The sequence below is a fragment of the Ciconia boyciana genome, chromosome 9 (genome assembly GCF_034638445.1).
Source record: "Ciconia boyciana chromosome 9, ASM3463844v1, whole genome shotgun sequence".
Lineage (NCBI taxonomy): Eukaryota > Metazoa > Chordata > Aves > Ciconiiformes > Ciconiidae > Ciconia > Ciconia boyciana.
The window spans coordinates 14,096,398-14,110,248 of record NC_132942.1 but is presented as its reverse complement, the minus strand read 5'-3'; the positions used below and the strand labels follow the sequence as shown (position 1 = coordinate 14,110,248).

At 36.8% G+C, this 13,851-nt stretch overlaps 1 protein-coding gene across 2 annotated transcripts in view; it reads left to right on the top strand.

Moving 5' to 3' along the window:
• Nucleotides 1–13,851, top strand: part of GABRB2 (gamma-aminobutyric acid type A receptor subunit beta2) — a 181,339-nt gene that overhangs the window by 100,322 nt on the left and 67,166 nt on the right. For both annotated transcript variants that reach the window (XM_072873379.1, XM_072873380.1), the window contains one exon: nucleotides 2,918–3,000. In XM_072873379.1, the coding sequence (XP_072729480.1) occupies nucleotides 2,918–3,000 (83 nt within the window). The remainder of the gene's footprint in view (nucleotides 1–2,917; nucleotides 3,001–13,851) is intronic.

The following is a 13,851-nucleotide window of genomic DNA, read 5'->3' as shown; positions in this document are numbered from 1 at the left end:
AAATGTGAGAAAAGTCAGGGTAAAAATATGAGGGAGGTACAAAGAGAGGAAAGGGCAGACTTCTTATTTTATATCAATGGATTTGCATTATGGATAAGAATGAACAAGCAAGTGGAATTAAATACATTATTCAAAACTGCTGTTTGGCTTGATTAAAACTCTGCTCTGAAAATCATTTTCATTACTGTGCCACTTTTTTTTTCTTTGCTTTCTGAGGAGGTAAGGCACTGTGTCTTAATGAATTGATAAAGTTCCCTACAGAACTTTTGTCCTAGCTGGCTGCAGCCTTTGGTCCCTTTTGTGGTATTTGTTGCACCCAAAAATCCTATTGAAGATATGTCAGAATTGTGAGTGCTCAGCTCCACCATCAGTATGACAGACACTTTGTTGAGGATAGCACAGGTGTGGTTTTGTCTCTATGTTGAAGCCCCTGGTCTGGTAGACTCTAGCAGGAAGAATGTGTTTAGTGCAGAGAAAGGTATTAGAAAACTTAGTAGTCAACCAGGTTAGTATTTACCACAATTCTTTTGTGCACTTAAACCTTGGCTGTAAATCTATGCTCCTGCCTTTTCCTCTGTGAACTACTGAAATTCTTCTAAAACTCATGACTATAATACACACATAGATATGGAAATACTGGGGGTATTAAAACAAAACAACTAACCTCCCCACCAAAAAAACCCAACCAAACAAAAAACATGAGCTGTAATTTTTTCCTGGTGTCACTCCACCTTTCCTGAAGCTTTCCCCAAAATAATCAATCTTACGTAGATACTGTAACAGGGCAATTTCTTTGATTTTCCTCCAAATTTTAAAGTAAGGAACCAAGTATGAACTGCCAAGAGTTTTTTTAACAATATATGCTGTTGCTTGCTCCATTTGTATTTGCTATCAACAAACATATTCCTCAGCAGTCTGGTTTTCTTAAAAGCTGGAAGACTTCCATTGAGGGGAACCAAAGGATTCTTCTCCCCTGCTTTTGTCCACTCCAGGAAGCTTTCTTTTGAAGCATTTCTGGTGACCCACACTGATTGAAAACAATATATTTTCAAAAGCAATTCTGTGAGTACCCATGTAGTGACTGAAGAAAGAACTTAGTGCCAAAACGTGTTCCTTTACTCTGAGAGACCAATACCTATGAATGGTAAAATTGTAGAATTAAGGGATCTTGTCTAGATTGACAAGAAAGAGGTAGGACTTACTAAGTGTTTATAGGAATAAGTTGCCCCTACTTTCGTTCTCTTTTCTTTGAAGAAATTTACAGGGATTTTTTTTCTGGAAATGACAGTAAAGCATTGTTAGATAGGACAGTAAAGATACTAATGAAAAGATTGAATAGCTTCTATGTTTCTTAAGTGCCTTGTGGAAAGGATTGCTGGAGTCTATTTTGAGTGAATTTTGAGCCTCTCTCAAGCAATTGTAGTTTTCTGCTTCTAACGAACTCTATTAGGTATTTAAGGAGAAAGAATGAAGTCCATCAAATGAGCGAGTTCTCTCTCTTGTAAGATCGAAGAATGTAAAAGAATTTTTTAAAACAGTTATTGAACAATCTAAATATCTACTATGAAAGACCAGTAACCCTTTTACAGGGGGACAGGATTTTGAGAAGAAAACTGTTGGTTACCCAGTGTCTCATGAATGCCCTGGCAAGATGTAGCTGCTGATCCTGTCAGGTGACAAGTTGTCTGCATGTGCTGTAGGCACTCCACCTACCCACTTGGGTCCCATTTTGGAGGCACACCCACATCATCTTGGATTTTATGATTTGAGATAAATCATTTGGTCAACCTTCAGCTTGAAGAAAGCTTGTACAGTTGGCTGCTGTGCGATGCTCTCATTTTTCTACTGGTGTGGAAGCAGATTCCCCAGGTGCAGTTAGCCAGTCAGCTGTACTTAACACACAGGAGAAAATCCTTATTTCTCTGAGGAGTCTGTATAAATCACCATGCTCTAGCAGCTGTAGGAGAAGGGCTCTTATCAGGTAGAGGGGGAGAGAAGAAAGGCTAGAAACCTCTCAGCTTATGCCCTAAATCCACGCTTGGTCCTGTGTGAAGTATGTGCAGAACATACGATTTTGACTGTTGGCAGATTCCAAATTGTAATAATTTTTAATTACTACAGAGTTATATAGCATGCTCTTGGGGGGAAAAAAAAAAAGATTAAGAATTGATTTTTGTTTCCACATTAAGAAGACTTGACGGGAACACAGTTAATAAAATGCTGCTGATAATTGTGCCTTGGTTCATATTCAGTTCAGGGTCATATTCCTCCGTGAGGTTCATCAGCAAAAGATTTATTGATATACAGATGTTTCTCTCAACATCTAAAAGGCATGCTTGACACATTAATGTTAGTAGGTTTGGTGAAATCTGGAGGCACAAATATGGTCTAAATGTTTTGTGAAAATGGTCCTGAAAATGTTTGCATTCTAACATGAAGCTAAAATAATACTTCATTTACAAAGTATTATTGAACAGAAGAAAGAAGAATTAAGTTTCATGAAGGGATTAGGGTATTAACCCAGGATATGAAATATGTGTCTTTATTCCTCTCTAGATTTCCTCTGCCACCTTTCTTTGAGCCTTTCCTTTTTGGCTTGAAATCCTCCACTGTAAAATGAAAGAAATACTGCTATCCTAATTCATGCTTCATTTTGTCAGGATGAATTGGTTGATGATTATTAAAGCTTGCAGTGCTGTGATAATGGTTTGTAAAGGGGAAGCTCTCTGCTCGCCCACCAGACTGGCATAACCTTCTTAGAAGAGCATTAGTTACAAGTAAGCAGCAGACATGGTATTTCAGTAAAAATAGGCAAGAGTGTCAGTTATGTAGAAATATATTTTCTTCTTTCAACCATGTGCGATCAAGGGAAGATTGGAACAAGACACGTTAACAAGCTCTTCTGTTTCGTTCCTAGAATTACAACAACAGCTGCTTGTATGATGGACCTACGGAGATATCCGCTGGATGAGCAGAACTGCACGCTGGAGATTGAGAGCTGTAAGTACTTCTGCAAATCCTACTTATTCTGTGGTCAACAGCTTCAGAGTTTTTATTTCTGTCTTTTTTTTTTTTTTCCTTTTTTCTTTTAACATGCTACTAACCTAGTTGTCTTTCTGTCTGATGACATTTAGATCCTTGTAAACACATGCAAAAAATAGCTTTCCAGATGGATTAGTGATTTGTGGCACAAGGATTAGCAAAAGTTATTCTGTGTTTTGATGGACAATTTACAGCTTTAAAAGTTGCATTCAAATGCCTTGTTGGAGTTCATGTGAGGAGCATGAGGATTATTATCAGTTCTTTATCCTTCTTTACTGCTGAACTGTGTGGCAGCTTGTTTCCATTTATAAATGACGGCAAGAGGTTAGAATTGTCCTTGAAATAGGTGTTTTGTGTTTTGTTTTTTTTTTTTAACCCCTGTGCTGTAGTTAAACTTTTAATGCATGCAATGCAGTTTGTTTTATATACTGATTTAATAGCTGGTGTCTCTATCAAACTTTCTGTGTAGGTAAAACTTGTGAAATAAAATTTCAAATCTCTTTTCACTGAAAAATCTTCAGGGAATCTAAGTACATCAGAGGAAAAACAATTCATGATCACTTTTATAAAGACAATATTGTAAGCATGCATTATTTGGCACTCTGAGAACATAGCAGCACTTTCAAGATACATTTTCTTTTTCAGGAGAACCATAGGTAATTCAGCTGGAGTGTATTATTAAGTTGAATGTGGCAAGCAAAATGGAAATTAATGGCATGTTTTAAGATACAGTACAAAAAAGCATGTGTATTTTTAAAGTAAATTCTGTATTATGAAAGATTATGTGGGATTTCTGTGTGCACTGAAGTACAAAATGACAGTAGCTTGTGCTACAGTGTGGTAAGAACTTGGTACAGCTGAGCTGCTCTGCTATGCTAGAAGGCATTTAAGAACATGCTTTAAATTTGTGTCCAGGTTTCATTCATTTTAGTGTAATTTAAAGATATGCCAAAATCCTTTCCGGAATTAAACTGGTGACACTGCTGTCTGAAATAATTTACACGCATAAAATAAGCAAAATGAGCCTTTATCATTAAAGTTCACCCCTTTTGTATGCTGAAATACACAAGCAGCAAATGTGATGATGGACTTTGCTCATTTGAGAATGGATAAAATCCTGTTTTGGTTTTTTTGGGTTGGTTTTTTTTTTCAGTTTGTTATAGAATTTATATTGATAGCATTTGATTCAAAATTTCATGCCTGCAGCCTTTTAACAGTATAGTAGGCTGATTTTAATGTGCGAGAAAACTACTGGCATAACTGTATTCAGGTTTACAGAGATTTTTACTGAGAACGTGCATAGCACTTGCTATGCTGGTGTCTTTTAATTGTTGTTGTAGTAAGGACCTGGAATTTTTCTTTTTTCCAATCATGTGTGTAAGGTGGAAAGCTGGAGAGTCAGAGGACATCCTTTCTCTCTATTTACAACATTGTTTGAACAGTCAACAAAATCTTGCCATCTCTTTGTGTTGCTGAGATGCCTGAATCTTCTTGGGATTCACAAACTAGATATCGCCTGCCTGTCATACTTGCAGGACCCACTCTGGGAAATATTCCCAGGAAATACCTCCCAGGTCAGTCCTTATGCAAAACTGAAAATTAAATTATGTCCCTGCTTTTCAATGAGAGCACTTGTTCTCATTCAAACTTAGAACATGGGACCTCTAGGTTGAAACTTCCCTTTCATCTGATTTGGAGTAGAAGTCTGAAGCCAGATCAGGTATCTTTCAAGAAACAATCCTGGAAAACAGGGTATTGAGCTCTTGAAATTGTTGTTCCGCTTGGTATGAAGAGCACAGTACTCATTGTATCAGAGAAAGGGTGGGAGTTTCATTTACTATAGCAGTTAGGATGCTTGTATGGGAGGTCCTTTGTGGATCTATTAGCTCTGTTGCAGCATCACGAAAGTAAAATGGATTTAAAACAGGATACTGTATGTAGCTAGCCTGTCTTTCATTGCAGTAACAAAGGCCATTAAAAGAACGTGGATAGAAGTAATACTTGAACTATGTTTTGAAACACTTTCATGCTGCTTTAGAAAATTATTGCTCTTTATATATGTCATTCTGTTCAGGTAAAAACCTGAGTCTGTCTAATCTTTATGAATCGCTTCAGACAAAAATGCTGGTAAGTAGATAGGTAGAGTGAGGTTGAAAGTGACTTTCTGAGTCGTTCAATGCAGGTACTCAAGTCATAATCACTTCTTGAAACTGGTTAAGCTGCATGCTGAAAGTAGTTTGGTTTCTTGCCCTACTGATCCTGTTGGATGTCCATTTCACCACTGCTCTCTTGTGATGGTTAGAAATTCTCTGAATTCTACCCCAAGTATTTTCATGGCTATGAAGGCATGAAATTATACTCACTGCTTGTGTCAGCATAGTTCAACAATGTCTTCCCCATCCCTGCTGGGACCTTCATAATACAATTAAAGAAAGCGGTCATAGTTTCTCATAGGCTTAATTTCATGAAACCAAATGCGCCAGACTCTTAGCTTTCTTATACAAGAGTATGTTAAAGAGAAATGCAGAACTAGCCCATGCTAGTTTTTCATTAGGAATAACTGGTACCATAAACAGTATTCCAGAAGAAATCTCTATTATGCTATGGGATTAATCCTGCCCTATTTCCAAGAGCCACCTTTGCCTTTCTTCACAACTGCATAACTTTCACAGATAATAGTCTTTCCTGGAACAGTACAGTAAGGTCTTTCCCTTCCTCACTCATTTTCCAGCGGTGGGTTCTAGCTTTTGGTAGCTTTTTTTTTTTTTTTTTGCATGGTACTAAGAACACATGACTTGGCATTTCATAACACTATTCACATAAATCAATGTTCTTAATATTGCTACAGTCCTCAAGGTTATCCAGTTCTTGCTATAATTGTTCTGATCATCCTTCATCTTAACAGTGCCTGCAGATTTTGTTTCATTAGAAATTTCGTTAACACACAAATATGAAAGAATATTAATGCCAAGAAGGAAGAGCTTTGCTTATAATCATTCTCTGTACTGAGCATGATATATTCTTTCAGTGCAGTACAATTTCCTACACATCTTTTGTATATCTTTACTAATTGTCTGTTCTTACATAGTCCTATATCAAATGTTCTAATAAAGTCCAGGTTAGATATACTTTGTGTAAAAAAGGAGTTATTGCCCAGCCCCATCCTCTGAGTTAAGTCATGATAGATTTTTATCCCATCTCTAATGTCCTTCCATTCTTTCTCTGCTTCCTCCACTCCTTCCTCCCCCCGCCCCCTAATCCTGTTAATGATGCCAGAGTTGATTGGCTTCTTAGTTGCCTGGGTTACTTTTTTCCATGTGTCATTGTGTTTACTGAAATTTGTGGCCAATATCAAATTTTTGTTAGTCTAGGTTTGCATAAATCTAGATTAACTTGCAAATTAGAAATTATGGTGGAAAAGGGTTGTATGTAAAATATAAAAAATCAAATGGGGGAGGTGGTACCATCTAGTAAGATACAAGAGACAGCATTTTTCAGTTTAAGGTAGTATTAGTGAGATTAGATGCTGAAAGTATAAGAGAGGACTATTCCCCATTAGTTCAAAGAGTATCAGTTTTGAGAACTGAAATCCTATTTGTTCATGTATAGCTAGTTACATCTCTGTGATAATTCTTTGCTTTGCTCATCCTTAAAGGGCAGAAACATGTTGAATGTTTGATTTTGCTATGATGCTCCTAAACCTGTAGGCCATATTTTTCAAGGGGGTCTAATTGAGCTATTCTGCTTCTCCCTTTCTTTTGTTATTTCCCAACACACTGACTAGGAGGGTTATAATACCAGAGGGAAATCAATTTTCCTGTGTATTCATTTCTTAGTTTCCCAACTTGCAGGCAACAGAGAGCTTTTTCCTTTTTAGTTGAATGTTGACTTGACTCAGTAAAATACCTCTACTTTCTGCTCCCTACCTATGCCACTGCAGTATGCATTGCTGAGTTTCTGATGATACTCTAGAATAATTTTGTTTCTCTGCTGTTTCCTGCCTCTCTGGAGTTGTAATTGTTGAAAGGAATGTCTCGCCTAATCAACCATAAAACTAGTAGAAGCTCAAAGGCAAAAAGAAGTACAAGAGAGTTTGAAGAATGCTTCATATTCATATAAACAAATAAAATATGATATTGCACATCCTCTAGCATAACAGAGGGAAATTACTGTGATTCTTTTGAATATTTTTAAATGTAATCATTCAAGATTCATCTGATACATTTGGACCTTTCTCCATTTCAATTATGTGGTGCCACATAAAGACAGAAATTCACTTCAGTTCCTTCTTATCTCATTTCATAATGTGTTTGGCATAGCTATATCTATGTTATACTGAGCCATAATTCAGAAACTGCCTTTCTTGTGACAGTGATTGCCCCCCCCCCCCCATTTCTTTGTTGCTGTGGAACAAACAAGAACACACTGAGTTTCTCCTTAGAAGCGTATTCTCAGAAACATTTTCCATAGTGTATTAAAGATGTGGCATTTAAAAAAGTGCATTAAAGCCCTGCTGTCTGAAGCCTTAGCAAACAGGGAGCTTGCCACTCAGACGTACTGACCAGGGAAAAAGGGCAGAGTCAGAACAGCGCGCACAGATGGGGAGGAAGGACTGGTTTGCTGACAAATGAGAAATAATTGTTTTCAGGATATTTCATTTATATAACAGCCTGGGGTGTTTGGATCAGAAGTCATTAGGTTTTTTTTTTTCTGTTTCATGAAAAAAGGGCCACAGAAGCACACTAGAATAAGTTAAAAACTTCCACTTGATAGAAGAATCTAGAAAAAGCCAGAAAGAACAGAGGCGAAAGAATATCATTCCTCCCAGTGGCAGTGCAGGCCAGTATCAAACACTTTCTATCTGAAAGCTCATCAACAAGAGAAACAGAAGTCATCTTTGTGTGCTCAAGGTGACTCAAGCACATTTAAGGCACTGAAAAGAAATCAAAGATGCCTTTTGCTAAAGCCTTGAGTACTTTGCAGATGGTTGCTCTGGCTATTGATCAAAACTACAACCAGGTTGATCAAAGCTATAATCAGGTCACATGGGACAAATGGTAGAACTCCAGGAGCCAACCAGGCAAGGCTTTTCTGGGTGAGAGGCCAATGTGCTTGATGCCAGGCAAGAGACTCTGCTGATCCCCAGGGAGTGGGGTGTTCAGCAAAGGGGGATAGCATGGGAATGTGTCACTTCCAACAATTACATGGTAAGTGGAAAGCTAAATACATGACTTTTGGGCCACTGAAGGTTAGAATCTTAATAGTGGTTCTTTTTTTTTTTCTTTCCATTTATTAAGTTTAGCATGTGTCCTGTCCCCTTTGTCCCTTCAGCTAAGTTTGTTTTGCGTAGTGACACTTGTACGGGGAGGATATTCCTCTATTGGTAGAAGTTGACCTCATCAAAGTGCCCCTTTTTCCTCCTTGTTCATCATCTATATGTTTGGATGTCTTAATTTGGATTCTATAACAATTCAACCTGTACAGCACTTTGTGGGGGGAAGAGATATAGATTAACAAAAAGTTATTAATTCCACCTTTGTACCCACACTCTGTGCATTTCAGCAACATCAGCTTATAATGTGGCTTCCTTGGGACAGGTACTTTGTTCTTTATTTGTCCTTAGTAATTTTGTCTCAAGTATGTCAAGAAGAGAAGAGGTATAATTTCAGTGTCATAATGCATACTGGCAATGAACAGGAAATCCTTGACTCCTCTTCATTGTGTAGATAGGATGATTCAGTAAGGGCTAAAAAAAACCCCAACAGTAGATGATTCTTCTGGCTAGTCTGAAGAGGGGAAGGAAATTTACACTAACCATCAGTACGTATGATCGGAGTGGGTTGTATACAAGTGAACCAGTGTTTGTAAGGTTTTGATAACACCCCTCCCCAACCAGGGACTTTGGTCAGGCTTTCATACCGGAACTCAAGTAACATCTAAGATATGTTACCCTATCGGTAGGCAAGAAGGAAGTATGTTCCCTGGGTTTTTTATATCTCAGTGCATCTTTGCAACAGTCTACATCTTGGAAGCTGTCATAACACAAACAAGATGATCTACTGTTTGCAAATGAGCAAAGAATTATACAGAAACTGTGTGACAGCTTCTTAATGCTTTGAAGCAACCTGGAGCTAAATTTAAAAGGGAATCTAAGATACTAATATCCAATCTCTGCTTATCAGCACCAGACAATATAGGCAATGTAGATTTCCACAGAGAAATTCATAGCTTCAAGCTTATTTTTTTTTATCATTCTACAGTAGAATGTGGAGAATATGTAGAATCATAAAGATATAAAGACAAAATGCAAATGGTTTTAAAACTTCTAAAGCATTTTGCCTTTTATATCCAGTCTGAGCTAGAGTACATTTGTCCTTATTGCACATAACCCTGCCTTTTATCAAGGGATTATTGGAAACAAAAAGGGCCCAGTTCAAAGAGTCCATAGTCAGAAAGCACCAGATTCATTTACTAAAGATTTGGGGAAAAGCTAATGTCCATGAAGGCATCTCTGATGCTGTAGAAAGATACCCTCCAAGAAAAAATAATATATTGCTAATAATGACTCTGATAATCTTATATGCAATAAATTATGTGGAGGTGTGGAAAGCTGCTGAATCGGTACTTTACAGTTCTGTTTCCAGAAGGTATGAATATTACAAGGTAAATACTTTTTTTTTTTTTTTTTTTTACTAAACTGAGTAGTAAGATCTCTGCTATAACTTCTCATACTTTAGGCAAATGTTTTTCTGTAGGTCTAGTATTATTTTCAAACACCTTGTAACTGGTGATTTATTCAAGAAAAAGAAGTATTTATAAGTGCTATTGGAAAGGACATCTGTGGTACTGTTACATATCTCAGGTCTATATAGTGTATGATCTGAGATTATAGTTTATTTTTATTATTTTCCTTGGAGTATGTATTTTTTTTTTCTTAGATGTTTACTGTACTGATTGAGTCAGTGGGCAATTAACACAGAATCTTTGGTGTATGTAGAGTCTATCAGTAATATTCATTGCTCTGCCAAGTTCTCCTATTTTGGTTTAGGCACAAAAGCAATTGCTTTTAGTTGAGCAGTAGCTTGCTCACCTGTGATTTTTTTCACTTCCCTGGTACTTCTAAGTGTTGGACCCAATCATTATTACCTGTAGAATCACTGTTGAAACTACACAGGTCTCCCAAAGGGGCAGCAAAAATATGCTCAGTGCTGGCATGCGTTGTCTTCTGCCAGCAAGAGGTCGCGTTACATCAGAGGCTGTTGTTCCTGGTAATAAGTAGCCATTGTTTTGAAGGCATTCCTATGCAAGTTGTCATTTTACTTAATTCATAGATTTAGAGAAATGTTCCTTTACTTTGCAATCCCTGTGCAATTGTCTTTTTCAAAATGAAATAATTTCTTCAACATGGTACAGCTTTTATGAAATAATAATATTTATCAGATACTGGCATCACTTGACCTCAGATCTTATGCTTTAGAAGGCAACGGAGGCAGTGATCACATACCTGTGAAAAGAATTGAAATATGTTTCTACAGTCATTTTACTTCCTAAGATAGGGTTTTTTTCCCCAGCATCTCTCTCACTGTTTTACAGAAAATAAGTATCAATTAATTTTCATTGTGAGAAATCAAAATATACTCCATTGATTCACCTTTTATCCATTGATCAAATTATATTCAGTTCCTGATGTCTTTCGGAGACAAAGAAGCAAAGAGTAGTCAGTTGAGAAACTCATGAAGATGTAGCTAATGGCCAAACCCCCTTTGTCTGATGGTTCTCCCCCAAGGAAATAGTTTCAAAATGTTGAGCCTTTTATCTTAAAAAATAGTTTATTAACTATTTATCCCAAATTTTAAGGGCCAAGACAAACATCTGTCTGGATACCTTAGCTTTTGGAATTTAAATAATAAGCAGTACTATATGTGGCTTCAGATACTCTTTTACTCATCAGGATGTTTCAGCAATGAGAAATATTTCTCTTGGGTAACTGTAATTGTCCTTCATTCATCAAATTAGATTACATATATTCAAAGAATGAATTTGTGGGCTTTTTTTTTAGATGAGTGTGCAAAACATCTAGGAACAGGAAGGCAATTGAGTCTGTTATCACTCTGATCTGTATTTGCACTTGGCCACTGATAACATCAGTTCAAATTGTTATGCTAACGCTGAATTACTTCAATGGGGGAAGGACTAGAAAATGCACGTTTGAGTCATAATAAAACTGTGGATTCAGATTAAATTTGACAAGCAGTTTTGGCCTGTTTACAAAACAACAGCAACAAACAAAACAGGATCAACTCGTACCCTACACTGGGAAACAGTGCCCCTTCTTTCCCCACTGACAGCCGTCAGAGACTTGGGTGAGATGTAGCAATGCTCATTCAGATTCCTCCTCTGTTTGAAGAGAACTGAATTTGCTGCTTGAGGGAAAGCCAATTGACCAGACTTGCAGTGTGCTCTGTATTGGGTCACTTTCCATTGACAGTGTTCCATTTGGCATAAGTTTCTAGAGTAGGAATTGGAACTCCATCACTCAAATGTGAGTTTAACCCTCCTCATTGTCTCCTATTAAAGAGAAGAAATATCTGTATTCTCCAGCAGGGTTGCGGTTTTTTGTTTGGGTGGGTTTTTTTGTTTTTCCCAAACTCTGAATTTCCTTTACTTTTCTTACTGATGCTCAAATGCAAAATATTTCATTTTGGTCACTGAACAGGAAAACAACTTCATTATTTTTGTTTCAGCAAATAGAAGTCAGAGTGAATAAGATCATCTTTTGGTTTGATTATGACATTGGGTTTGGGTGGAAGAAGGGTTGACTTTTCAAGTAGACAAGCCTGGGAAATATTATTTTACTTTGGTGGAATAACAGAGAATAAATTGAATTAGCAGAAGCATTGGCTACATTAAACATCACAATCTTTTCATTCCTCTGATCAGTATATTGCACCTTTCTAATGATGAGAGCTTTGTGAAACAAAGTTAATTTTGTTCAATTGCTCATGTATTTGGTACTGGTAGTTCAGACTGTTCAAATTCCACCTGTGTCTAGAAAATATAACCTACCTTCTGTTACTGGATGCAGTCCCATTTTCCTATGTCTTAAATCTATATATTGAGTTCAGAGTTAGTATTGCTTACAATAGGAGTAGTTCATTTAAAAAGAATTCAGTCATAGTATTCTCCAACTTTTGGCAATGCTAGGGGAATTAGTTGTCATCTTCTATCAGTCTAACGCTACTATAATTGATGTGAGGAAAATGCAATTGCAAATTTGCTAAGGCATTGCATTGGTGTGCAAGTCATAAAAGGAATACTGCACAAGGAAATTATTCTAGTTTTAGAAATATTCCTGATACATATGCCATTCATAGTCTTTAATATGCATTTGACACACTGTCCAAAATTATTTGGATGGAAATTCAAAAGAGTTATATCTTTTATATACAAAAAATTCTAAGTCTTAGATAAACTTTCTCATGATGTTCATTTGTTCTGCGTCAAAATTAAATGCAAATAATACTGTTATTACTCTAAGTATCCTCAAAACTATGTTTTGTGAAAGAACATTTATAAAGGAAAGGATACCTAAGTGTTTGAGAGAAGTCGTGAAGATCACAGTCCCTATCATTTATGTTGCCTTTATAAAAGGGTTGGGGGCTTTTTGCCTTTTTTTCCTTATCTAATAATTTAGATGTGTTGTTTTCAGTGTTGCTTTTTATGTGGGGAAAGAGAAGTCACTAAGGAGATTCTTAATATATGCTTATATTTCAAGGTGTACTTCAAGAATAATTCAGGATGGAAGGGACCTCAGGAGGTCTCTAGTCTAACCTGCTCAAAACATGGTCAGCTCTGGGTTCAGACCAAGTTGCTCAGGGCTTTGTCCAGTCCGGTCTTGAAAACCTCCAAGGATGGAGAGTGCAAAACCTCTCTAGGCAACCTGTTCCAGTGCCTGACCCTTCTAACAGTGAAGAAGTTTCATTGCAGTTGTGGAAAGGGGCCACATTGTGTATCTGGTTTATCCCATCCTGGCATGCTGCATCTGCCTCAGAAATAAGTATTTACTGTTATTAATCTGAAATAGAACGGAAGTGCTGTGCAACCTGTATTGTAAAAAAGGAAGTTATAAATCATATCACTGAATGACAATATCATGAGAATGCTCTGAATAAATTAATACATTGTACAAGTAGCCCTGTAATTTGACAAAGGCATCTTTGAGTTAACGAGTTAAACTATATAGTTTTCTTTGCATTTATGATCTTCTGGTGTGGTGTAATCTGATCCATATCTCTTCATTCAGTTACACAGATAGTATTCCCACCATATAGATAGAAGTGTCTCTGTATACCTTGTCATTCTCAATCTCTTAAGATTTAAAAACTCTCAAAATAAGGATTCTTTTCCCCTGGATAATGATCTAAGAATTTTCATTACGACATTTGGCTCAGGAACATGTTTCTTGCTATACACACCTAAAAGGGAATTCTTTGTCTTCTGTAACTGCGCAATGTATAAGTTGTCCTTATTGTGTATGGAGCACAGATAGGAATAGTCAGCTTTACAGGAATGTATTGGAAATACATTTGTTTAGGTTACAGCTTTGGAACTTGTGGTATGTCATATTTCTACTCTTCAGCTGGAGAACAATCCACTACTTACATTTGCTGTCATACAAGCTTGTCTTTTGTGATCGATGTGCTACTGTAGCCAGAATTTGAGATGTTACCTCAGCCCAGGCAATTATCTTATATAATAACAGGGTAACATAACAGAAAAAAACAAGGAACTGATGAAAATCAGTATTCA